Genomic DNA, 27,466 nt, shown 5'->3' on the forward strand with positions numbered 1-27,466 from the left:
GGATGTGTGCTCAGATGGATTCAGCCAACCCTCTCCCTCATCTTCCTCTGATGACCATTCATAGTTCAATTCAAAACTTATTTTAGGAAATAAATCCATATTTTTGGCTGTTTGACAGTTTGTGAATTAATTAGCCTACAACGCAACTGCTGACCTAACTGACACTAACCGTCAGTTTTGATTTGATTGTTGATTGCGATCAGCTGTGAGGCGGAGTGATACATACACAGTGAAATAACCGTGATGTTGTACTCCAATATCGTCACGGTTTTACTGTCTCTCGACCAATCAGATTGCAGGGCCGGAACTAACTGTTGTATAAATTGAGTTAACGTGGAGGAACGTAGCTAACGGTTAACTCGCTTCTGGTGCCGGAACTTAACGGTGTGACACTTAGCGGAAGTAAAACAAACAGGCGCGAGTAGCGTGAGCTCTGTAGATGTGTAGCATGAGCTGGAATAAGGTGTTGTAGTCACGCTGCAGATAATTAATTTATAATCTAACAACAATGTCTTCAGTTCAGTATTTAAGAGAGTTTATCAACGAGAGACTAACTGCTGCTGCTGAAGAAATATTCGGAGTTTTAGAGAAAACTATCGTCGAGTACGAAGAAGAGATCGACCGTCAGCGCAGACTGTTGGATATAGCTTGGAAACCGGAAATAAAGTTACACAAGATAGGTGAGTAAAACGTATTTATTTTAATAAGACAAAACTAAAGGGTGCTGCCGTGCTGCCTGCTCTCTCCGGTTTTACGCCAGGCTCGGCTCCTTTCAAAGACTCCTTGCGAAGCACTCCTCCGGGATTTTTTCGGGCCTAATTGTATTGCGGAGTTTTGCACAGCAGCGACCGGATCTTTGCTCTCAAACCACAAAAAATGTGATGGCCCAACAGTCTTTTTCAGTACATTATTCTGTGCTTTCTTTTGATTTTCACATTGGCTAGTCATCCTGTTTAATTTGTCTTCTGATTAAATCGGAACCGTTCAAACAAGTTGTAGGAAGCCTCTGCAAGTAACTGGTTGCTGGCAGACACTCTGTACTGCAATAAAATGGTTAATCAGTAGTGTCGTGCACTGTAGAGCCGATGCGCTGCTGGTTCTGCCGGCCTGAATAGAATATAATGTCTATAGACTTACTGTTGTGTACAACATTTATAGACTGAGCTGAGTAGTGATGCGCGGGTCGACCTGTAACCCGCGGGACCCGCAAATGGACCTGCGGGTCGGGCAAACAATAATTTATTGTACAAAACGGCGGAAACAAACGTTGACAAAAGCGGTTCCATAATTCATATTAAATTCAAAAGATAACGAAAAAAAAGCTACAACTTAGAGGGAATAGTGACAAAGTGGTAAAACTTGGCATTGATCCACAGCCTCAGACAGATGCGCTCAAGCGTGCTGTGCACACAAGCTCCGTTGGTAGGCTATACTATATTTTCACATTTTTAACAATGCAGTTTAAAAGTTTTGATTTTTTTTTTCTAATACTTTTTTCTTTATTGGATTTTTGAAAATGTAAGACAAATCTCCCAAAAGAGGAGACAAATAAACACAAACATTAGGGGAAAAAAAGAAGAAGAAGAAAAAAAAAACATGTTGGATTGCCATGTCTCTACAGTTTGTTTCTATATAATCAGTGTGGTAGTCCTTATCCTGTCGTTGATGTGAAGATAGTCCATTTCTTCCATTTTCCTCAGCATTGGTCTTCTTGAGTTCTTATCTAATGCGTCAACTGTTCATAACATATATTTCGTTCACAATTTTCAACCAGTCATCTTGTGTTGGTGGATCTGGCTTATACCACTTTCTCGTGATTGCTTTTTTACAAGCTGCTAACAAGATTTTCAATAAATATTTGTCCTCTTTTAACACAACATTCCCTGTCATATTGCCAAAATACAGAAACATACGTGACTTAGATATGTCATAGCCCAGAATTCTGACAATAACAAGGTGAACATCTTCCCAAAATTTTATAATATTAGGGTAAAGCCAAAAAACATGAGAATGATCTACATTTATAGCCCCACATTTTCTCCAACATGGCTGTAATACAGATGAGTATTTGCTCCTAATTTTGGGTGTGATAAAGAATCTTATTAAATTCTTCCAACAAAATAATCTCCAAACACGTGATGATGTAGTTGACTTTTGTGTTTTCCAAATATGCGACCATTCATCATCAGAAATATTAACACCCAGTTCCCTCTCCCATTTCAGTTTTACATATTAGGTTGTATTCCCTCTTCTCACCATTAGGTGACCATATACTGTAGATATTACTCATATTTCTTTGACTTGTAGATTCCAATTATGGTTCTGATTATTCCATTTTTATCCAAATTTACATTGTGTTTTATTTCTTTGTCAAAAAAATCCCTTATTTGCAGATATCTGAAAAAGTCTTGGTTACTTAATTTATATTTTTGTTTAATCCCCTGAAAAATTACCGTTTCTTATTAGCGTACATATTGCTGTTATTCCACTTGGAATCCATTGTTTAAACCTCTGGTCAAGAGAACCGGGGACAAACACCTATCATATGCTATCCATCTAAGTAGTCTAAGCGCTTTCTCCAGTTTATGTTTTTGTACTAAATTAAACCACAATTTTAATGTAAATTGAGTGACAGTATCCACCTGCTCAATTATACTCATTGTTTCTTCCCTATCCCCAATAAGGCTTTGAATTTCTCTTCCTTGTATGAATTGCTCTATGTTTTTCCATTTTGCCATATAGTCTTTATCACACCAGCAAAGCACAGGTCTAATTTGTACTGCATGAAAATACTCCTTAAGGTTTGGCAACGCCATCCCTCCCTTATCTTTCCCAATCTGTAATGTTTCAAATTTAATTCTTGGTCTATGACCATTCCATATAAACCTTGAGAAGATTTTATCCTATATTCTGAACTGTTTTTCTGGTATCTGAATGGGTAGAGACTAAAACAAATAAAGGAGCCGAGGGAGAATACTCATCTTGATGGTCTCAATTCGTGAACCAATGTCTAGTGGAAGGACAGCCCACCTATCCAAATCATTCCTAATTTCCTTATCTATTTTGATGTAATTAGCTTCATATAGTTCGTCCGCTTTTTGTGTTAGGGTGACCCCAAGATATTTCATTTTTGTTGATCTCCAATTCAAATTATATTTTAATTGTATGTTTTTGGATGGAGTGTAATTGAATGTTAAAATTTGTGTTTTAGTCAAATTAAGCTTATACCCAGAGCACAAGCCAAATGTCTCTAGTTGGTTAATTAATATGGGAATGCACGATTCTGGGTCCTCTAAAAAACAGATCACATCATCAGCAAAAAGTCCAATGGTGTGGTCTTCTCCCCCAGCTTTTATTCCTTTAAGATCTTTATTCTGCCTGATTGCTTGTGCCAGGGGCTCTATGAAGATTGCAAATAAGGTTGGTGAAAGACAACAGCCCTGCCTGGTTGACCGTTCTAAAGTTATGCTCTCGGTGAGACTGCCATTTATTCTTATCCTTGCAGTTGGTTTTTGGTAAAGTGTTTTAATACATTGAACGGCTTTGTCATTAAGTCCAAATTTTCCAAGTACCTCCATATAGAAAAGTCCAATTAACGCTATCAAATGCCTTTTCCGCATAAAGGCTTATTAAGGCTGCACTGATATTTTTATTTTGAATATGATTAATAATGTGTAGAGTTCTCCTTATGTTATCATGGGTCTGGCGCCCCTTAACAAAACCTGTCTGATCTTCATCTATAATGTCACTGATAAAGTGTTCATATCTTTTTGAAATAATCAAAGTATACAATTTATAATCTACATTGAGTAATGATATAGGTCTATAATCTGAACAAGTCTCACTGTTGTTTTTCTTGGGGATCACTGATATTATAGCTTCCTTCCAGGATGGAGGGGTTTCACCATATTCAAGTGTATAATTAAATGACAATTCGAGTAGTGGTATAAGTTGTTCACTGAATGTTTTGTACCACTCAGATGGCAGGCCGTCACTTCCAGGAGATTTGTTTGTTTTAAGTTTATTCACTGCTTTCTCTATCTCTGCTTTGGTAATAGGTGAGGTCAAAAGATCATTCTGATTTCTCCCAATTGCTGGTAAATCTAGCTCCTCAAGAAAATCTTTCATTTGGTCTATGTCGGCAGAAGGAGGTTGGCCATATAAGTCTCTGTAATAGTTCATGAACTTAAATTTCAATCTCTTTGGGTTCATAGATTATCTGATTTGTATTTATATCCTTTATCTTGTAAATTGTCCTGTCAGATTGTTGTTTTTTTAATCTTTTTGCCAGTAGTTTAGTTGCCCTCGGCCCCACTTCATAATAGGATTGTTTCAGAAATCTTGTCTTCTTTTCAATTTCTGTGGTTAATATTCTATCTATATTATCCTTAATTTCTTTAATTCTTGGAAGCAGTGCAGAGTCTCGTGTACATTTATGTTGTTATTCAATTTTTAAATAGCGTCTCCTTTTCCTTCTTATAGGCTTCCTCTCTAGTTTTTTTAATTGCTGCTGTCTTTGCAATAATTTTTCCTCTTATAACTGCTTTAAGAGCATCCCACAAAATAACAGGGTTAACCTCTCCATTGTCATTTTCCTTTTTTGTAAATTGTGATGTCTTTCTTTAGCTCTTCCACTATTGGCTTATTTAATATCCCAACATTTAATCTCCATAATGTTTTCTTTTCTTTTGTACATTTAAGTTGACTTCAAGACAAATCGCACAGTGATCCGATACATCTGCTTCCTGAATTTCACACTTCTTTACTCTATGTAATTCCTTCTTGTTCATAAAAAAATAGTCAATTCTAGCATAGCTGTCATTAGGGGCCGAGTAATGCGTGTAGTCTCTTTTGAGGGATGTAATTCCCTCCAAGTGTCAACTATCCCAAATTCTTTAAATGTTGTCTTAATCAATTTAGTAACATGGTTGGTAGTTTTATTTTTGTTTGTTGTGTCCAGTTTGTTATTCATCAAAATGTTAAAGTCACCACCACATATTAATATTCCATCCATTTCTAAGATCATGATATCAAGCAAGGTTTTAAAGAATTGTTTTTCACTGTTAGGCGGGGCATATACATTAACCAGTGTCACCATTTCGTTTTCCAATTTTTCTTTCACAAGGATAAATCTCCCTTCTTTATCACTAATTTATTTGGTACATTCAAATTTCACTGAGTTGGGAATAAGTATGGCCACACCTCTTCTACATGCATGGCGAAATGAACTATAAAATGAATTTACGTATCCAAACCTCTTAAGCTTCTCACTTTCCTGTCTGGACAAGTGGGTTTCCTGTAAATATATGATCTGTGACTTATCCTTCCTTAATTTAGTCATTACCTTCTGACGTTTCACAGGGCTATTCAAACCATTAATATTCAACGACAATATCTTAATGTTGTACTCAGACATTGCTGTTTATGGGTTTCTGTGGCAATCCAACTCTGAACATAAGAAACATAACTATGGAACATCAATTGAACACAGAACATTGTGATTTCCAAAGAAAGGGATGTAGTTAGCCATCCCTTAAGGTCCCTGTTGGTGGGAGGAGGGTGAAGTGCCTCATCGCTGTAGGGGCCCTCCCTAGTAGTGTGGGAATACCCACTTTTACTAGAATTGTCCAACATTTAGTGCTATACAAAGCACTCCCTCTAATCGGTTCCACTGATTTAACAACATACATCATGAGTCATTTGTCCTGTGTTGTCCGCAGTTGTGTGTTTTAAACAGATTCACACAAAAGTAAATGTTAATTCAAGTAAAGTAATAATAATAATAATAATAATAATAATAATAATAATAATAATGGTTGAATTCACCTGGACCATGTTTATCTTTTCATTCATTTCAATTTTGTTACTCTGTGCCTCGTCTGAACTCCATCAGCCTCTCTCTTGCACGATGGGCTGCTCTGTCTGAAGCGTTGGTGCGTTTCCATGGCATCACTGCATTTAGTCGCTCCTCCGCGGTCCCTGAGGCGCTCGTCTTGGCCGTCACCGTCACCTTGACTCCGCGTCGATTCAGGTCCTGGGCTGTCCGCTGTCCCGTAGTTCTGCAGTCCGGAGTCCCAGTACACTCGCATCTTCGTGTAGGGTGTCTGGTATCGGATCCCCTTCTCCTTCAGCGCCGCTTTGATGGGACCATATGCCTTGTGCCTCTCCATAATATCTGTCGCGTAATCATTATCAAAGTAAAGTCTTTTGCCATTCATCTCAATCTTCTGCTGCCATCAAGATCAGCTGTCCTTCAAAGCTTTCTTGACGTCGTTTCTAAAATCACCCAAGTCCCGTCTTACGTCTTGTTTAAAGTCTTTTAACTCTTTTGCGAGTGATGTCAGACCTTCAAGCAGAGCGTTTTGGCTAACGCTAGCTGCAGCGTTAGCTTCACCTGGCGTCGTTTCTCCGTTGTCGCCATCTTCCCCCTGTTCAGTAGGCTTGGTCACCTGAGTTTTTCTGTACTTTACTCATTTTCTCGTTAATCTTCTGACTCCTTAGCAGTTTCCCTCCTTTCATACTTCATTCAAAATGTCTTAAATGCTATTTATATTGTTAGGAGGTACTTTTCCCAAACCGACTAGTGGGAGCTCACCACTATGCATCCATCTCGCTGTAGCACCGAACCGGAAGTCTAAAAGTTTTGATTTTTATTGTAGGATTCACCTTAAGCAGAACACAAACCCCCATCACCCAATACCCTTCACTCCTGAACCAGATGCCAGCACAGCAGATCAAAGAGGGACATCAGACAGCCAAGATTGTCACCTAGCTGCTAAACGACACTTGGGGAGCAGCTGGGCAAAGAACAAAAGAGTCCCTCAGAAGGATGGAGACACTCCCTGCTGTGTGTGAAGGCAACATGTGGTATCCCAATATGCTTGCTATCGAAATGGGACAGGGAAATAAAATAAGACAAAGGACAACTACATTCCAGTGATGGATCAACTGAACATACCTCCTGGACTCAGTGTGGACACAATTACCAACTCAGCATAACACTAACAACTAACAGCTTTCCCTTCCCCCCACAAACTAAGAAACTGTCTTCAAGAGACTGTAGATTTAGCGTAACACAGTCTCATGTCTTTTGTCTCTTGTTGTTTGAATGTTTGCTATGTGTAAACATACTATAGGTGATTTAAACTCATCTAGAACGTTTGTAATTTGTGTTAAAATTTGATAATCCATATCTCCACAACCACTAATAGGAAACATATTATGTTTGGTGCTATTCTGATCCCCTGAATGCCAGGATATCAGATTCCCAATCATTTTCACTGTACTGGAACAATTTAATATGTTATGAGTGCTTTCATAATCTGCTAAGAAAACTACTCAGACACATTTACACATCTGGAGCTAGGCTCACCGGGGGGGGAACCACCCAAAGACACTGCCCTTAAGGACTGGACATCTCCCCTGATTCGCCAGGTGCCTCTGAGCAACTCCGGCCCCCAGTGTTCCCTATAAATGATCTGCCATGAGACACTGAAGTCGGTTAATTTTTGGACAAGAAACTCATTCTGTTTTCTCCTACCTCAGACCAATCTCAACAGCTTCATCTCTGCAGCTCCAACTTGGACTCAGGCCTCTCTAAAGTAGCAACTACAGCTCACAGGAATTGCAAGTATAACCTCTTTTCTGCTAAACTGGGTGAATGTCAGAAAACGAGACCAAACTTCGGTCCTGAATTCCCTGCCGCAACTGCTGTTATCTGGGAAGGTCACTAGTTCCTTGGTTTCTGTTGCACGTGTTTGCTGTTAACTCCAGTTTGCATTCGTCTTAATTGTTTTGTCATAAGTGTATTAGTGTAGTGTTGTGTTTTTCCGTTTGTAATAAATGTTCTGTGTAGAAAAGTCCGTCTTTTGTTTTCTATATTCAGTCACTTTACGTCTCTGAGCCTGTTGTGTTTTACTGATTAAATTTAATTAGTCCCTAAAGATCATAATTCTAGCATCACAGTTACGTTGGCTGATCACCAATAGAAATTGTGTTAATGTTAAGTTAACTCTGAAGCTATCTTGGTGGACAAATAGTTAAAATTGGGTTTTCATTGCAATGCTGATCTGTGCTGAATTATAAGTTTCAAATAAGAGCTAATTTTTCTTACATTATTGATAACCTGCATTTACCAACAACAAAAAGACTACATTTAGCACCAAAAAAAAAAGTAAAAAAAAAAAAAAACGAATATGGAATACCAAATATTCATAACGAATACCTACCCACAGAAACGAATATTCGAATATTTGGGTACAGCCCTAGTTTTAATTTGCTCACATGTAGTAGTAGTAGTATGGTACTTTTGTTGTGTGTCCCTCCAGAGCTCCCACAGCAACATGTCTGTAAGGAGGAGGAGGTTGTCGCTGAGCAGCAGCTCTGTATTGAGGAGAGGAACTCCAGTGTGGAGCAAGAGGAGCCAGAGCCTCCAGAGATTAAAGAGGAAGAGGAGGAACTGTGCAGCAGTCAGGAGGGAGAGCAGCTTGAAGTGAAGCAGGAGACTGATGACTTTATGTTGACTCCTACTAATGAGGAAAGTGACCACAGTGAAGATCAGACTGTGAACTGGAGTATCACTGAAACTCAGAATATGGTGGGGGAAACGCCTCTACAGTACATTTCAGATAAAAGCTATGTTGTCCCAGAACCAGACAGTGACCACCAGCTCCTCTCTCACAACTCTCATGCAGCTGAGAGCCAAGTTCAGGTAGACGGCAAGCATGGAGACTCAGGTTCGGCTAGAAATGCAGAGCAAACCCAACCAAATCAACATCACAACAATAGCAGTCACTCTAATAATGTATCTAACCCTGCTATGTCAACAGTTTACTGTAATACTCAGACAGGTAAAATGTCTTTCAAATGTGACACATGTGGGAAAGTTTTTAAGTATAACTCATATTTGCAGAGACACCTGAGAACACACACAGGGGAGAAGCCATATTCTTGCAACACCTGTGGGAAAAGATTCATGCAGACATCAGCATTGAAGGCTCATATACGAATACACACAGGTGAGAAGCCATATTGTTGCAAAACATGTGGGAAAGATTTTATACGCAATAGTGAGCTGATAGTGCACGTGAGAACACACACTGGTGAGAAACCATACTGTTGTAGCACCTGTGGGAAAAGATTCACACAGGCGTCAGCACTGAATGCTCATATTAGAGTCCACACAGGGGAGAAGCCGTTTTCTTGCAAAACATGTGGGAAACATTTCAGAGTCATTGGTCAATTGATTAGCCACGTAAGAATTCACACAGGTGAGAAGCCGTATTCTTGCGACACCTGCGGAAAAGATTTCAGATGTAATAGTAACTTGTTAGTCCACAAGAGAAAAGCCCACACTGGTGAGAAACCGTACCTTTGAAAGATCTGTGGGAAAAGATACTATGAGGCTTCTTGTTTAACAAAACATGTAAGACTGCACACAGGCAATTAGCTCTGCTTCTGCAACAATATGTGAGACAATTAAGTGTTCATGTTTCATGGTCAAAACATACCTGACACAGGAGACCTGACAGAAGTGAGGAGACACATAATTGGAGTCTTATCTTTTTATGAAATACATCATTTAATGTCAAATTTTTGTATCTTTGTAATTGTATTAACATGGTATTTTTTTTCTTGCAACACAACAAAAAAACTGTAGATGATGTGTGTTACTTACATCAAAAGTAAAAGTAGTCACTGTGAATAATACTACTTTTCTGAATGTGAAGTTATTACATGCGAGAAATGTTTTAATGTTGCAGCTCACCAACTGGAGGTAAAGTTAAGGTATAATTTAATACCGTTTGTTAATTTGATCAGTATTGAACAAGCATGCCGTGGAGGATTGTGACAACATGTTGGCTGCTTAAGTACTGTATTCATGTCTTCATATGGCCAAGATTGCATTTACATTCATTCCACACCCTGAACAGTTCTAAAACAAGTAATAATAAAGAAAATAAAAGTGAAAACAAACAAAAAACAGCAGGTTTGAGGTATTCTTTGATAGCTTTACTTTCACGCTACATATAGTTCTCCTTTACTGAATTTTTTAAAACTTTGTATAAGTTGCTGGAATTTAAATAAAAACTATCATTTTCAGAATTTCCATGCTGTTTTTATTTTTATTTTTTACAGCTGTGACTTTATGGCTAAACACAAAAACATCCCAGCTTAAAGTATTTATTTTGAAATAAAATAAAAGGGTTAACTTAGGGAAAAGGAATGTTGGACAAAAAGGATAAAAAAGACAAAAAAAAAGGTAAAGGTTGGGGAGGGGAGCTGCGTGTGTGTGTATGTAATGGCATGAGTGTGTGTCTATGCAACAAGAGGTGAGTCAGGTAGGGAATATAAAGATACATACACTGTAAAATATGTAAGGCAGATTTCAGTCACTTCACTATGTTAGCAAGGCGATAGCAGGGCCCCATCTTTTAATAAATATTTCTTTTTGGAGTCTCAAGGTGTGCCTTATCTGTTCCATCTGGTACTTTACTGCATTTTTGAAGGCAGATGTACTTTTCAGGGTGTTAACTTGACAGCTATGTTTAATTCATTGATTAAGATTGTTCCTACACAGCCCTACAACAAAGTATGGCGATAGAGGACTAGATTTTTCCACACCAAAACTTATGAGCTTTTTAAAAATGATACCTCTTTGAAGTGAACCAGGCAGAAAAATAATGAGCTCCAACTCGACTAGCTGCTACAAAAATTATTTACACATTATGGCCTCCGTACCATTGACTGGCGCCATTTTGCATTTACGTGTAATACTTGAGAATTAAATTTTTAACATCAATTTGACGCATTTACCAACAATTTGAATGCATAGGTGTTTTAGCACCGTCTTTGCTACTTTAACATATCCTTATTAGGTCCTTCCACCTCTGCTAATGTGTATTTATTTAAAAAATGTTTCTTCAATTACTCGAAAAGACATTGGTTAAATTGAGTTTATGTGGAGGAACGTAGCTCACGGTTAACTCACTTCCGGTGCCGGAACTTAACAGTGTGACACTTAGCGGAAGTAAAAGAAACAGGCGCGAATAGCGTGAGCTCTGTGGATGTGTAGCATGAGCTGGAATAAGGTGTTTTAGTCGTGCTGCAGATAATTAATTTATAATCTAACAACAATGTCTTCAGTTCAGTATTTAAGAGAGTTTATCAACGAGAGACTAACTGCTGCTGCTGAAGAAATATTCGGAGTTTTAGAGAAAACTATCGTCGAGTACGAAGAAGTGATCGACCGTCAGCGCAGACTGTTGGATATAGCTTGGAAACCGGAAATAAAGTTACACAGAATAGGTGAGTAAAACGTATTTATTTTAATAAGACAAAACTAAAGGGTGCTGCGGCCGTGCTGCCTGCTCTCTCCGGTTTTACGCCAGGCTCGGCTCCTTTCAAAGACTCCTTGCGAAGCACTCCTCCGGGATTTTTTCGGGCCTAATTGTATTGCGGAGTTTTGCACAGCAGCGACCGGATCTTTGCTCTCAAACCACAAAAAATGTGATAGCACAACTGTCTCCTTTAGTACATTATTCTATGCTTTCTTTTGAGTTTCACATTGGCTAGTCATCCTGTTTAATTTGTCTTCTGATTAAATCGGAACCGTTCAAACAAGTTGTAGGAAGCCTCTGCAAGTAATTGGTTGCTGGCAGACACTCTGTGCTGCAATAAAAAGGTTAATCAGCAGTGTCGTGCACTGTAGAGCCGATGCGCTGCTGGTTCTGCCGGCCTGAATAGAATATAATGTCTTTAGACTTACTGTTGTGTGTACAGCCTTTATAGACTGAGCTGAGTAGTGATGCGCGGGTCGACCTGTAACCCGCGGGACCCGCAAATGGACCTGCGTGTCGGGCAGCAGTGATCGTCTGTTAAATCGGTCTGTAAATGATATTTTGACATTATTGGCTCTTACTGTCACGGCATCCGAAGGTACTGATGCGTTGAGCAGCTGACAGTCCGCGGCCGTTTTCAAAACACACATCTGTCGCGCACTCCAAAAGAAACTTGTTGAAACTTTAAACAATAATTTATTGTACAAAACGGGGGAAACAAACGTTGACGAAAACGGTTCCATAATTCATATTACATTCAAAAGATAACGAAAAAAAAAGCTACAACTTAGAGGGAATAGTGATAAAGTGGTAAAACTTGGCATTGATCCACAGTCTCAGACGGATGCGCTCAAGCGTGCCGTGCACACAAGCTCCGTTGGTAGGCTATACTATATTTTCACATTTTTAACAATGCAGTTTAAAAGTTTTGATTTTTATTGATAACCTACATTTACCAACAACAAAAAGACTACACTTAGCACCAAAAAAATATGTTTAAAAAAAAAAAAAAAAGTAAATAAAAAAAACGAATATCGAATACCAAATTTTCATAACGAATACCTACCCACAGAAACAAATATTCGAATATCCGAATATTTGGGTTCAGCCCTAGTTTTAATTTGCTCGCATGTAGTAGTATGGTACTTTTGTTGTGTGTCCCTCCAGAGCTCCCACAGCAACATGTCTGTAAGGAGGAGGAGGTTGTTGCTGAGCAGCAGCTCTGTAATGAGGAGAGGAACTCCAGTGTGGAGCAAGAGGAGCCAGAGCCTCCAGAGATTAAAGAGGAAGAGGAGGAACTGTGCAGCAGTCAGGAGGGAGAGCAGCTTGAAGTGAAGCAGGAGACTGATGACTTTATGTTGACTCCTACTAATGAGGAAAGTGACCACAGTGAAGATCAGACTGTGAACTGGAGTATCACTGAAACTCAGAATATGGTGGGGGAAACGCCTCTACAGTACATTTCAGATAAAAGCTATGTTGTCCCAGAACCAGACAGTGACCACCAGCTCCTCTCTCACAACTCTCATGCAGCTGAGAGCCAAGTTCAGGTAGACGGCAAGCATGGAGACTCAGGTTCGGCTAGAAATGCAGAGCAAACCCAACCAAATCAACATCACAACAATAGCAGTCACTCTAATAATGTATCTAACCCTGCTATGTCAACAGTTTACTGTAATACTCAGACAGGTAAAATGTCTTTCAAATGTGACACATGTGGGAAAGTTTTTAAGTATAACTCATATTTGCAGAGACACCTGAGAACACACACAGGGGAGAAGCCATATTCTTGCGACACCTGAGAACACACACAGGGGAGAAGCCATATTCTTGCAACACCTGTGGGAAAAGATTCATGCAGACATCAGCATTGAAGGCTCATATACGAATACACACAGGTGAGAAGCCATATTGTTGCAAAACATGTGGGAAAGATTTTATACGCAATAGTGAGCTGATAGTGCACGTGAGAACACACACTGGTGAGAAACCATACTGTTGTAGCACCTGTGGGAAAAGATTCACACAGGCGTCAGCACTGAATGCTCATATTAGAGTCCACACAGGGGAGAAGCCGTTTTCTTGCAAAACATGTGGGAAACATTTCAGAGTCATTGGTCAATTGATTAGCCACGTAAGAATTCACACAGGTGAGAAGCCGTATTCTTGCGACACCTGCGGAAAAGATTTCAGATGTAATAGTAACTTGTTAGTCCACAAGAGAAAAGCCCACACTGGTGAGAAACCGTACCTTTGAAAGATCTGTGGGAAAAGATACTATGAGGCTTCTTGTTTAACAAAACATGTAAGACTGCACACAGGCAATTAGCTCTGCTTCTGCAACAATATGTGAGACAATTAAGTGTTCATGTTTCATGGTCAAAACATACCTGACACAGGAGACCTGACAGAAGTGAGGAGACACATAATTGGAGTCTTATCTTTTTATGAAATACATCATTTAATGTCAAATTTTTGTATCTTTGTAATTGTATTAACATGGTATTTTTTTTCTTGCAACACAACAAAAAAACTGTAGATGATGTGTGTTACTTACATCAAAAGTAAAAGTAGTCACTGTGAATAATACTACTTTTCTGAATGTGAAGTTATTACATGCGAGAAATGTTTTAATGTTGCAGCTCACCAACTGGAGGTAAAGTTAAGGTATAATTTAATACCGTTTGTTAATTTGATCAGTATTGAACAAGCATGCCGTGGAGGATTGTGACAACATGTTGGCTGCTTAAGTACTGTATTCATGTCTTCATATGGCCAAGATTGCATTTACATTCATTCCACACCCTGAACAGTTCTAAAACAAGTAATAATAAAGAAAATAAAAGTGAAAACAAACAAAAAACAGCAGGTTTGAGGTATTCTTTGATAGCTTTACTTTCACGCTACATATAGTTCTCCTTTACTGAATTTTTTTAAACTTTGTATAAGTTGCTGGAATTTAAATAAAAACTGTCATTTTCAGAATTTCCATGCTGTTTTTATTTTTATTTTTTACAGCTGTGACTTTATGGCTAAACACAAAAACATCCCAGCTTAAAGTATTTATTTTGAAATAAAATAAAAGGGTTAACTTAGGGAAAAGAAATGTTGGACAAAAAGGATAAAAAAGACAAAAAAAAAGGTAAAGGTTGGGGAGGGGAGCTGCGTGTGTGTGTATGTAATGGCATGAGTGTGTGTCTATGCAACAAGAGGTGAGTCAGGTAGGGAATATAAAGATACATACACTGTAAAATATGTAAGGCAGATTTCAATCACTTCACTATGTTAGCAAGGCGATAGCAGGGCCCCATCTTTTAATAAATATTTCTTTTTGGAGTCTCAAGGTGTGCCTTATCTGTTCCATCTGGTACTTTACTGCATTTTTGAAGGCAGATGTACTTTTCAGGGTGTTAACTTGACAGCTATGTTTAATTCATTGATTAAGATTGTTCCTACACAGCCCTACAACAAAGTGTGGCGATAGAGGAGACTAGATTTTTCCACACCAAAACTTATGAGCTTTTTAAAAATGATACCTCTTTGAAGTGAACCAGGCAAAAAAATAATGAGCTCTAACTGGACTAGCTGCTACCAAAATGTTATTTACACATTATGGCCTCCGTACCACTGACTGGGGCCATTTTGCATTTATGTGTAATACTTGAGAATTAAATTTTTAACATTAATTTGACGCATGGGTATTTTAGCACCGTCTTTGCTACTTTAACATATCCTTATTAGGTCCTTCCACCTCTGCTAATGTGTATTTATTTAAAAAATATTTCTTCAATTACTCGAAAAGACATCAGTTATGCTGAGTTAATGTGGAGGAACGTAGCTCACGGTTAACTCACTTCCGGTGCCGGAACTTAACAGTGTGACACTTAGCGGAAGTAAAAGAAACAGGCGCGAATAGCGTCAGCTCTGTGGATGTGTAGCATGAGCTGGAATAAGGTGTTTTAGGCGCGCCGCAGATAATTAGTGATGGTGAAATCGAAGCTTCATGAAGCACTGAACCACTTTGACACACCTGCTTCAAGAATGACACACTGCTTCGAAGCATTTCATACAGTCAGAAGAGTGACATCTGCTGGCTGTGTGTCAGAACTGCATCTAAGTGGAAGACCTGGAAAAGCCTCAAGGCTACCTGTAACGAGGCCTCGCTCCCGGTAGTCACGTGATTGTGGGCGTGCCGAAGCAGGGATCGAAACACTGTCTCGGAACACTTTACTTCAAAAGATCGACACTGTGTCGAGCATACTGGCTCGAGAGTAACATTACTACAGACAATTAATTTATAATTTAACAATGACTTTGGTTTATTATTTGAGAGGGTTTATCAACGAGAGACTAACTGCTGCTGCTGAAGAAATATTCGGAGTTTTTGAGAAAATGGTCGTCGACTACGAAGAAGAGATCGACCGTCAGCGCAGACTGTTGGATATAGCTTGGAAACCGGAAATAAAGTTGCACAGAATACGTGAGTAAAACGTATTTATTTTAATAAGACAAAACTGATAAATTCAACTTACATATAATCACAAGTGTTTAAATATTCACTGGTTTTAATTTGCTCGCATGAAGTAGTATGGTACTTTTGTTGTGTGTCCCTCCAGAGCTCCCACAGCAACATGTCTGTAAGGAGGAGGAGGTTGTCGCTGAGCAGCAGCTCTGTATTGAGGAGAGGAACTCCAGTGTGGAGCAAGAGGAGCCAGAGCCTCCAGAGATTAAAGAGGAAGAGGAGGAACTGTGCAGCAGTCAGGAGGGAGAGCAGCTTGAAGTGAAGCAGGAGACTGATGACTTTATGTTGATTCCTCCTTATGAAGAAAGTGACCACAGTGAAGACGAGTCTCTCAACGTTAATATCAGTGAATCTCAAAATGTGGTTGAGGAAAACTTCATAAACTACATTGTTATTAAAAACTATGTGGTCCCAGAACCAGACAGTGACCACCAGCTCTTCTCTCACAACTCTCATGAAGCTGGGAGCCGACATCAGGTAGACGGCAAGCATAGAGACTCAGGTTCAACTAGAAATGCAGAGCAAACACAACAAAATCACAACAGCAACAGTCACATTAACAATATATATAACCCTACTGTATCAACAATTCACAGTAATACACAAACAGGTAAAATGTCTCTCGAATGTGACACATGTGGGAAAGATTTCCCATGTAGGTCAGCTTTGCAGCTACACCTGCGAAGACACACAGGTGAGAAGCCATATCCTTGCAACACCTGTGGAAAAAGATTCATGCAGCCGTCAGTATTGAAGGCTCATATAAGAACACACACAGGTGAGAGGCCACATGCTTGCAACACCTGTGGGAAAAGATTCACTCAGTTGTCAGCGCTGAACGCTCACAAAAGAGTCCACACAGGTGAGAAGCCTTATTCTTGCAAGACATGCGGGAAAGATTTCAGATGTAGCAGTCACCTGAGAGTCCACACGAGAATCCACACAGGTGAGAAGCCGTATTCTTGCAACACCTGCGGGGAAAGATTCTGTCGGACAACACAATTGAAATATCATTCAAGAGTCCATACAGGGGACAGACGCCATGTTCATGCAGCACCTGTGGAAAAGGTTTCGGATATAATAGGGACTTAATAGTCCACAAGACAGAAAACACTGGTGAGAAACCGTACGTTTGAAAGATTTGATTGAAAAGATTCATCTCTCTTGGCAAAGATTGTTAAATCTCAGATGTTAAGGCTGAGAAACTCCTAGTCTTTTCTTTTTTGTCTGCAGCAGGTCATTATAAATAAAATAAATAATGCAGTGACCAGCGTTTTTTTTATCTTGTGTATTCAAACATTAAAGCTTTGTTTAAAAAAATAGTTTGGAGGTATTCTTTGATTACCTTACTTTTATGTTACTTACAGGTCTGACTGTGTTTGTACAGGCAAGTTTAAGCTTTACATTTACGTGAAAGGCCATGGTTAATGGCTGTATCGCTGTAAATCAAGTGTGCAGATAGGTCTGGCTATGAGAGACTTGACTTTTACCCACAAATACTTCAAAATGAGCTTACTGAACATGATGTCTAGGTAAAATATCCATGAACATGTAAATGAGGGAAAAAATAATTCGCTCCACCTTGACTAGCTTTGACAAAAATGCTGTTTACACATTAAGGTCTGAGTGACACTGTCAGGTGTACTTCAACATTTCATACTTTTAAATACATTTTTACTGTATAAATTTGATAGGTTTAATAACTTTATGGATGCACAGTTATTTTAGTTTTTAATTTCAATGTTTATTTGTATAGGGTACACAAGTATGTAGCATACATAAATGCCACACACCACAGCACTTATAGCCCAAGCTAATTTGCAATGCCTGTGTTGTGTAAAACTTATCCACATACTGTGAGATTTATACATACCAAAGCACTCACATCTAGTCATGTAGTGAATATATGTCACCTCTGATCTGGTAACATTATTAGGAATACTAATACTAATATTACATTTGAGGGAAGAAGACCAGTTTTGAACAAAGACGTTGAGGCGAGGTCCGGAGTCAGAAGCCAGAAGCTCTAAGTGGAACCACAAGGTCACTGAGCACCTGGGGGGCCTGATGATGTAGGCATTTACTTGCATGGTTACTAAATTTGTTTACACATTTGGTTACATTTTACATGGTGTTATTGGGAATTATACTACCCTGTGTTGAGTAAGTCCTTCCACTCCTGATAAGATGTGTCAAATAACTTCACAAGACATCTGTTAAAAATGTCATCACACACCTGCAATGCATGCACATATGTTTTGGTCATCGCTGCATAACTACTGGGACTGCAATTTCCAACACTTTGTCAGAGGTAACTGGGACACTTACAGAGCCTAATGCCATTACAGCCCTGTTTGGCATCTCTCAGTCTCCTTTGCCGAAGCTTGGAGCAGATCTTGTAGCGTTTGTTACATTATTGGCTTGATGCCTAATATTAATGAGATGGAAATCACCAACACCGCTTTCCCACACTTTATGGATAAAAGAGATTATCAGTAATTTACAGCTTGAGAGAGTCCAATATAAATTGAAAGGCTTTCCCAGGAAATTTAAAATGATGTCGGATGTCAATTTTTGTATCCATATCTTTTGTCTTAGACTTTAAGAGCAAGCTTATTGTTCACTGTTACAATGGGGTTTTTTTTTGTTTGCTGGTTGGTTTTCTTTCATTCTGCACTGTTATGTCACACTGTTATTCACAAGTGCTTAAAACTGTTGTCAACTTGTATGTAAAAATCAATAATCAAACTTAATAATATAAAAAAAAGACATCCGTTCAGTTTAATTGTCCAGAGAAAAACTAACCCAATTTCGCTGTGAAATGAAGCATGATGGATGTACAACGTTTAGTGAAACATCTGTTCTGGAAATGTATACATACCTGTAAACTGTGGCAAGATATCTGTGGATTTATGTTGGAGAATATAATCTGTAACTTTGATCTTTTACTGGAAAATGTATTCTTTGTTGTTTTTTTTCGTACAAAAAAAGAGTATTTTGTAATTAATCTTATTATTTTTATTGCCAAGTTTTACATTCATAAATGTAAATTTAGCCGTACAAAACCTCTCTTTATTGTTTTTTAAAAAAGAAATGGGTTTATATTTTAAAATAATATCCTCTGCAAAGAATAAGACGGCTATTAAAACTTTGGATCTGTGCTTCGAGTTTAATATTTTTTTCTTAAATTATTGTTTATATTTTACTTTTTATTATGTATTTATGGTAACCCCTGGCATGTTTCGTTTTATTTTGTTTGTTTATATTTTATTTTTCTACGTGTTTTCTATTTACGTTTATTCACCTGTCTGTATAATTACTCATGTACCTGTTTACGACGGATTCATTGTTTCTGTAATACGAAAGAAAAAAAACAACGTTAAGTGAAAGCGGAACGAAAAATTAAGTCACTTCCGCTGCCGGAAGTTAAGAGTGTGACGTCTAGCGGAAGTAAACAAAGCAGGCGCTAGCACTGTTAGCTCAGTGGATGTATTCTTAGCTGGAAGCGGATATTTACAGTCGTAACGCAAGCATATGTAATTTAATTCGCAATTTAGCAACAATGTCTTCAGTTCAGTATTTAAGAGAGTTTATTAATGAGAGACTAACTGCTGCTGCTGAAGAAATATTCGGAGTTTTTGAGAAAATGGTCGTCGACTACGAAGAAGAGATCGACCGTCAGCGCAGACTGTTGGATATAGCTTGGAAACCTGATATTAAGTTACTCAGGATAGGTGTGTAAAACCTGCTTATGTATTTATTTTCGAAATATCTCTTTTCACTGAGATATTTAAAGGTCCAAACAGACAACTTACTCGTAGTCAGAGGACCGAACAGCCTTATCTGTCCAGGCCTCCTGTAAAAGACAGTTATAGCAGAAGGTAGCATAGAAGTGAGTGACAGTACATCACACAGAAGCCAAAATGGACTAATAAAGTAAACGTAAATACAGGTATGAACATAGATAAATGAATAAATGAAGAACGAATAGGTGTAATATACACCATCCAGCTTTCCCATCATTTCAAAAACATGTCCTGTGTCAGTCTCATAGAAGAAGTAATCCTTTCCATCCTAGAGATATAACACATAACGTCATTCCAATAACAGCTGTAGGTGTTGCTGGTTTTAGCCACTTTCTTGTAATGGCATTCCTGCTGGCTACACTTACGATCTGAAATATATATCTCCCCTGAGAGGTAACCTGCAAATATAGGGTCTCTAGTTTAAATGGAAAACCTATTTATTTTAATAACACAGAAGAGGGAAATTTGACTGACATATAATCATAGTTGTTTAGATATACTTGCTGGTAATAATTTGTCCTTATGTCTGCATTGTCTTCTTTTCCAGAGCTCCCACAGCAACATGTCTGTAAGGAGGAGGAGGAGGTTCTCGCTGACCAGCAGCTCTGTATTCAGGAGAGGAGCTCCAGTGTGGAGCAAGAGGAGCCAGAGCCTCCACAGATTAAAGAGGAAGAGGAGGAACTGTGCAGCAGTCAGGAGGGAGAGCAGCTTGAAGTGAAGCAGGAGACTGATGACTTTATGTTGACTCCTACTTATGAGGATAGTGACCACAGTGAGGATCAGAGTTTGAACTTGATTATTGATGAAACTCAAAATGCGGTGGAGGAAAACTTTATAAACTACATTTTAGTTAAACGCTCTGTGGTCTCGGAACCAAACAGTGACCACCAGCTCCTCTCTCACAACTCTCATGCAGCTGAGAGCCAAGTCAGTGACCACCAGCTCCTCTCTCACAACTCTCATGCAGCTGAGAGCCAAGTTCAGGTAGACGGCAAGCATGGAGACTCAGGTTCGGCTAGAAATGCAGAGCAAACACAACCGAATCAACATCACAACAATAGCAGTCACACTAATAATGTATCTAACCCTGCTATGTCAACAGTTTACTGTAATACTCAGACAGGTAAAATGTCTTTCAAATGTGACACATGTGGGAAAGCTTTAAACTGTAAGTCAGCTTTGAAGAGACACCTGATAACACACACAGGTGAGAGGCCATATTCTTGCCAAACATGCGGGAAAGATTTCGGACATAATAGTGACTTGATAGTCCACATGAGAATGCACACAGGCGAGAAGCCATATCCTTGCAACACCTGTGGGAAGGGATTTACTAAGGCGTCAGTATTGAAGGCTCACATAAGAACACACACAGGTGAGAGGCCGTACTCTTGCCAAACATGTGGGAAAGATTTTGGACGTAACAGTGACTTGACTGTCCACATGAGAATCCACACAGGCGAGAAGCCGTTCACGTGCAAAACATGTGGCAGAGCTTTCAGACTTATCGGTCACTTGATAGGCCACATGAGAACTCACACAGGTGAGAAGCCGTATCTTTGCAAAACATGTGGGGCAGCTTTCAGACATAGTAGCCACCTAATAGGCCACATGAGAACCCACACAGGTGAGAAGCCGTTTATATGCAAAACATGTGGGAGAGCTTTCAGACTTAGAAGTCACTTGATGAGCCACATGAATACCCACACTGGGGAGAAGCCACATACTTGCAACACCTGCGGGAAAAGCTTTTGTCGGATGTCACTATTGAAGTCTCATTTGAGAATCCATACAGATGACAGGAGCCCTGTTCTTGCAACACATGCAGAAGATGTTACGGATGTAATCGTGACCTTATAAGCCACATGAGAACCCACACAGGAGAGAAGCTGCTTACATGCAAAAGGTGGGAGAGCTTACTTGAAGAAAAACACCTGAGAACCGATATACACAGGAGAAACCATCAAGGAGAAACCCCCATGAAGATGTGTTCACTCACTGAATGTCACCCACTTCTGCAATAGCTACATGTCTCACTGACTATATAATTTCCTATTGAAAGGAAGTCACAGTATGTTGAAGTAGAACATAATCAATGACATCACGTTGTGTAGATCTGATCTCATTTTATCCTTCATATCACTGCACTTATATTTCTCTTGGCAACTGTATTTCTTTAAAACAATTATAATCTCCCAAGTTGATTGAAACGTCTTTGTTGTACAGTGAGTGCATGATTGTTACAAATGTTTGACTGGGAATTATTATTTTCTGAAGAATTTTTATACACCTCCTTAGTTATAGGAGTGGACTGTGAACTTTCTTGTTGAGGATGAGAAACCCTCTCTGTATGACAGCCAGTCAATTCTTTGCTGTCTGCAAAATGTCACTTAAGTTTACAGTTGCATGTATTTTATATGTGCATCAACTTGCTGTAATTGCTCTTTCAGGTTTGAGTGGTGACACACACAAATATTGTAGATGATGTACTACAAGTGGTGTCAGCAATTCAGCCTACATAATGAATACAATGATCAAAGGATGTTGCCACCTAAATACTGGTGTCTGATCTCATGTATATCAAACAATAAAGCTTTGTAAGATGATGATTTAAGAATATCAGATTCACCCTGAAGTCTAAAACTATATACGCAGGTTCTGTTGGTCAAGGCTGCAGCTGGGTGTGACTCACTTCAAAAGTCAAGTAGTAATAGTAAGAGTAGTTCTTTTCATGGTATTTAAAGCTCCAGCTGACCGGCTGGAGGGTGACATAAAGTATGATTTTACATTACATTTACTTGACAACTATGGTCCCTTTGCTAATTAAGATTTTAACTGCACAGCACTAAAACGATGTGGCGAGAATAGATTTTACCTACAAAAACTTACAAGTAGCTAAATTAAATATGATGCCTTGTGAATGTATTCATCAGTATTGGAACCAAATAAAAAATGGAATAATTCCACCCTGAGTAGCCGCTACAAGTCAGTGACACTGTCAGGGACCATTTGTGCATGAGTACTTTAACATTTCAAACTTTAAACCATATTTGACCGCACGTTTATTTTCGACCTTGCTAATTTGTTTTCGTTTGAAACAATTTATGAGAAATGCTTCAAAACATATTAATTTAATATGACTGTGCGGAAAAACTAACCCTATTTCACTGTGTGAAATAAAGCGAGACCCTTTGTGAAAGCGGAACGAAGAGTTCACTCACTTCCGCTGCCGGAACTTTAGAGTGTGACGTCGAGCGGAAGTAAAACAACCGTTGGCAGCGTTAGCTCTGTGGATGTAATGAGTTAGCTGGAAGAAGATATTTTAATTGTACCGCAGATAATTATTAAACTTATAATTTAGCAACAATGCCTTCACTTCAGTATTTGAAAGTGTTTATCAACGAGAGTCTAACCGCTACTGCTGAACAAATATTCGGAGTTTTTGAGAAAATGGTCGTCGAGTACGAAGAAGAGATCGACCGTCAGCGCAGACTGTTGGATATAGCTTGGAAACCTAAAATAAAGTTACACAGAATAGGTATGTAAAACCCTATTTATTTAAATACCACAAAACAGAGAAATTTAACGGTCATATAATCACAAGTGTTTAAGTATTTACTGGGTTTAATTTGCTCGCATGTAGTAGTATGGTACTTTTGTTGTGTGTCCCTCCAGAGCTCCCACAGCAACATGTCTGTAAGGAGGAGGAGGAGGTTGTCGCTGAGCAGCAGCTCTGTATTGAGGAGAGGAACTCCAGTGTGGAGCAAGAGGAGCCAGAGCCTCCAGAGATTAAAGAGGAAGAGGAGGAACTGTGCAGCAGTCAGGAGGGAGAGCAGCTTGAAGTGAAGCAGGAGACTGATGACTTTATGTTGACTCCTACTAATGAGGAAAGTGCCCACAGTGAAGATCAGACTGTGAACTGGAGTATCACTGAAACTCAAAATATGGTGGGGGAGGAAACACCTCTTGACTACATTATAGTTAAACACACTGTGCACCCAGAACCAGACAGTGACCACCAGCTCCTCGCTCATGAAGCTGAGAGCCAAGATCAGAAAGGAGACAAGCATGGAGACTCAGGTTCAACTAGAAATGCAGAACAAACGCAACCGAATCACAACAGCAACAGTCACACTAAGAATGAATCCAGTCGTACTATGTCAGTAGTTCACACTAATACCCACACAGGTAAAGAGTCTTTCAAATGTGACACGTGTGGTAGAGTATGCACAAGTAGGTCAGCTTTGAAAAGCCACATGAGAACACATACAGGTGAGAGGCCATATCTTTGCAACATCTGTGGGAAAAAATTCACTCAGGCGTCAGCATTGAACGTTCATGTAAGAACACACACAGATGAGAGGCCGTTTTCTTGCGAAACGTGTGGGAAAGATTTCAGAGCAAGAGGTAACTTGATGAAGCACACCAGAATTCACTCAGGAGAGAAGCCGTACTCTTGCAAGACATGTGGGAAAGATTTTGTACGTAAGAATGACTTGAACGTCCACGTGAGAATCCACACAGGTGAGAAGCCGTATTTTTGCAAAACATGCGGGGCAGCTTTCAGACATGCAAGTCACTTAAAAGGCCACATGAGAACCCACACTGGAGAGAAGCCGTTTATATGCAAAACATGCGGGAGAGCTTTCAGACTTAGAAGTCACTTGTTGAGCCACATGAATACCCACACTGGGGTGAAACCACATTCTTGCAACACCTGCGGGAAAAGGTTTTGTCGGATTTCACTTTTGAAGTCTCATGTAAGAATCCATACAGCTGACAGGAGTCCTGCTCTCACAACACCTGCGGAAGAGGTTACGTCATAGTCCAAAAGAGATTCCACAGCACTTAAGTATTCATCCTGACAACTAGAGTCAATTCTTTTCTGTCAGCAGAATGTCTCTTAAGTTTACAGTTGCATGTATTTTATATGTGCATCAACCTGCTGTAATTGTTGTTCTTTCAGGTTTGAGTGGTGACACACACACAAATATTGTAGATGATGTACTACAAGTGGTGTCAGCAATTCAGCCTACATAATGAATACAATGATCAAAGGATGTTGCCACCTAAATACTGGTGTCTGATCTCATGTATGTTCAAACAATAAAGCTTTGTAAGATGATGATTTAAGAATATCAGATTCACCCTGAAGTCTAAAACTATATACGCAGGTTCTGTTGGTCAAGGCTGCAGCTGGGTGTGACTCACTTCAAAAGTTAAGTAGTAATAGTAAGAGTAGTTCTTATCATGGTATTTAAAGCTCCAGCTGACCGGCTGGAGGGTGACATAAAGTATGATTTTATACTGTTTGGTAGCAGTTGAGCTATCTTATTAAATAAATGTGCAGTGCAGCAATGTAACAACATGTGCACTACTGAAGCACTGTATTTATGGACAATATTGATTGTCCGTAGATGTTATTGCTATGGTTCAAGACAGTCCAAAAAATATTTGCGAACACGAACAACTCTCTCCCAAATCCAAAAACTGTAGGGCTAAATTTTTATTTGTGATGTCACTGGGTATAAAGTTTGGAGTTGCTCTACTGACAATGAATTGGGAACGTTTAAAGATGGCACTGAGAGCACCCAGAGGAATGATCTGAGTATATGGGGACATTTTCTGTTTCGGATCTGAGAACACTACAACAAAAAATCCAACAAAAACATTGTGTGGGTCCATTAAATCAGGCTCTCAGTCATTGTCTATGGAGCAGCTCCAGACTTTATACCCTATGACATCACAAGTTTGAGACTTCCCTCTCTGGTTTCTGGCTCTGAAAGAGAGGAGCTCATGTACACAGATTTCACCTCCTGAGACCCTGTGTCCTCATATGAGGATATCACATTTTTGTCCTTAATTCTCTTTAACTTAGACCCATTGTCCTCGTTCGTTGACATTTTTTTGTGCCATCTTGTGGTAGTAAGCGCACAATACACTAATCCATGTAAAAACAAGATGTCAGCCATCTCTGTCAACTCAGTCTGCAGCCGACTCCGAAACAAAAGCAGAAAAGGTCCAAAACCTGATCACATTTTTTGGTTGAAACTTGATTATTTAAGAATAATAATGTTTGTAGTTTGACATGGCAACAAATTTGACCAATTTTTGCAGCAGTAACAAGCTAAGACACTGATAATTAGGAAGTACTCGTTTGAAGACATCGGGACTTTATTATTGTCTCCTTTGAGGACATTGGGTACTAATTATCATTGGCAATGTTTAGTTTTTATACTTATCAGGTCCTGCTGATCCCAAATAGCAAGGAGCAATTTAAAATGCATACCAAAGGAAAGATCGGGTCTGAGGAGGATATTGAACCTTCCAAGGTCATGGAAATATAATACTGGCATTCTTAATTTAATGGGGTTCCCTTTTAAGTTGAGGTATTCTTTGATTACCTTTATGTTACTCATAGTTATGCTTTACCGCACTTATAAAGGCAAATGTACTTTTTGGGGGCATTACCTTTACTTGACAGCTATGGTTATTTTGTTGATTAGGATTTTTACTGCATAACGCTAAAACGTGGAGATGATATGAGATATGATGCCTTGTTAAACTCACCATCAGTACATGGACAAAGTAAAAAAAACTAAATCGCTCCACCACGATTAGCTGCTACAATAATGCCTTTTGCCCTTGCTAATATATTTTATTCAAAATCATTCATGTGAAATACTACGAAAACGTGTCAGTCAAATGTAACTGTGTAGAAAAATAAGCAAATTTCACTGTGTGTAAAATGAAGCTGAAATGAAGCTGTGCAACCATTGGTGAAAGCGGAACAAAGAGTTAACTCACTCTCGCTGCCGGTAACACCTGAACTTGAGAGTGTAACGTCCAGCGAAAGTGCACAAAACAGCCGTTAGCAGCGTTAGCTCTGTGGATGTATTGAGTTAGCTGGAAGAAGATATTTTAATTGTACCGCGGATAATTATTTAACTTAGAGATTAGCAATAATGTCTTCAGTTAAGTATTTGAGAGAGTTTATCAACGAGAGACTAACTGCTGCTGCTGAAAAAATATTCAGAGTTTTTGAGAAAATGGTCGTCGACTACGAAGAAGAGATCGACCATCAGCGCAGACTGTTGGATGTAGCTTGGAAACTGGAAGTAAGGTTTTACAAGATAGGTATGTAAAACCCTATTTATTTAAATACCACAAAACAGAAATGTAACGTTCACATAATCACAAGTGTTGAAATATTTACTGGTTTTAATTTGCTCGCATGTAGTAGTACGGTACTTTTGTTGTGTGTCCCTCCAGAGCTCCCACAGCAGCATGTCTGTAAGGAGGAGGAGGTTGTCGCTGAGCAGCAGCTCTGTGTTCAGGAGAGGAACTCCAGTGTGGAGCAAGAGGAGCCAGAGCCTCCAGAGATTAAAGAGGAAGAGGAGGAAGTGTGCAGCAGTCAGGAGGGAGAGCAGCTTGAAGTGAAGCAGGAAACTCCGAATATGGTGGTGGAGGAAACCCCTCTTGACTACATTTTAGTTAAAAGCTTTGTGGTCCCAGAACCAGGCCGCGACCACCAGCTCCTCTCTCATGAAGCTGAGAGCCAAGATCAGAAAGGAGACAAGCATGGAGACTCAGGTTCAACTAGAAATGCAGAGCAAACACAACCGGATCACAACAGCAACAGTCACATTAACAAGTTATATAACCCTACTATATCAACAATTCACTATAATACTGACACAGGTAAAAAGTCTTTGAAATGTGACACATGTGGGAAAGCTTTCACGTGTAGGTCACTTTTGCAGAGACACCTGAGAGCACACACAGGTGAGAAGCCATAT

General features: G+C 39.2%; 2 protein-coding genes and 1 pseudogene across 3 annotated transcripts; all 3 read left to right on the plus strand.

Moving 5' to 3' along the window:
• LOC126395101 (uncharacterized) overlaps positions 1-27,466 on the plus strand; it is a 64,069-nt pseudogene that overhangs the window by 5,051 nt on the left and 31,552 nt on the right.
• Positions 8,346-25,452, plus strand: LOC126395120 (gastrula zinc finger protein XlCGF8.2DB-like). Of its 2 annotated transcripts, none has more exons than XM_050052314.1 (3): positions 8,346-8,710; positions 20,652-22,117; positions 24,634-25,452. In XM_050052314.1, exons 1-2 carry the CDS (start codon positions 8,516-8,518, stop codon positions 21,525-21,527), a joined length of 1,071 nt encoding a protein of 356 aa, XP_049908271.1. In that variant the 5' UTR covers positions 8,346-8,515; the 3' UTR covers positions 21,528-22,117; positions 24,634-25,452. The 2 variants fall into 2 exon arrangements, with proteins under 2 accessions (XP_049908271.1, XP_049908272.1); XM_050052315.1 differs by lacking the exon at positions 8,346-8,710 and adding an exon at positions 12,570-12,889 and having other exon boundaries at positions 24,634-25,448.
• Positions 22,928-24,640, plus strand: LOC126395115 (zinc finger protein OZF-like). The gene is made up of 2 exons (XM_050052307.1): positions 22,928-23,205; positions 23,343-24,640. Exons 1-2 carry the CDS (start codon positions 23,034-23,036, stop codon positions 24,491-24,493), a joined length of 1,323 nt encoding a protein of 440 aa, XP_049908264.1. The 5' UTR covers positions 22,928-23,033; the 3' UTR covers positions 24,494-24,640.

This window comes from Epinephelus moara, chromosome 9 (genome assembly GCF_006386435.1).
Source record: "Epinephelus moara isolate mb chromosome 9, YSFRI_EMoa_1.0, whole genome shotgun sequence".
NCBI classification, from domain to species: domain Eukaryota; kingdom Metazoa; phylum Chordata; class Actinopteri; order Perciformes; family Serranidae; genus Epinephelus; species Epinephelus moara.

Coding starts and splice junctions, on each gene's coding strand:
- LOC126395120 (XM_050052314.1), top strand. CDS start 8,516: ATGTTGACTCCTACTAATGAGGAAAGTGACCACAGTGAAGATCAGACT. Junction 8,711..20,651: donor CAGCTGAGAGCCAAGTTCAG/GTAGACGGCAAG, acceptor AGCCAAGTTCAG/GTAGACGGCAAGCATGGAGA.
- LOC126395115 (XM_050052307.1), top strand. CDS start 23,034: ATGCCTTCACTTCAGTATTTGAAAGTGTTTATCAACGAGAGTCTAACC. Junction 23,206..23,342: donor AATAAAGTTACACAGAATAG/GTATGTAAAACC, acceptor GTGTCCCTCCAG/AGCTCCCACAGCAACATGTC.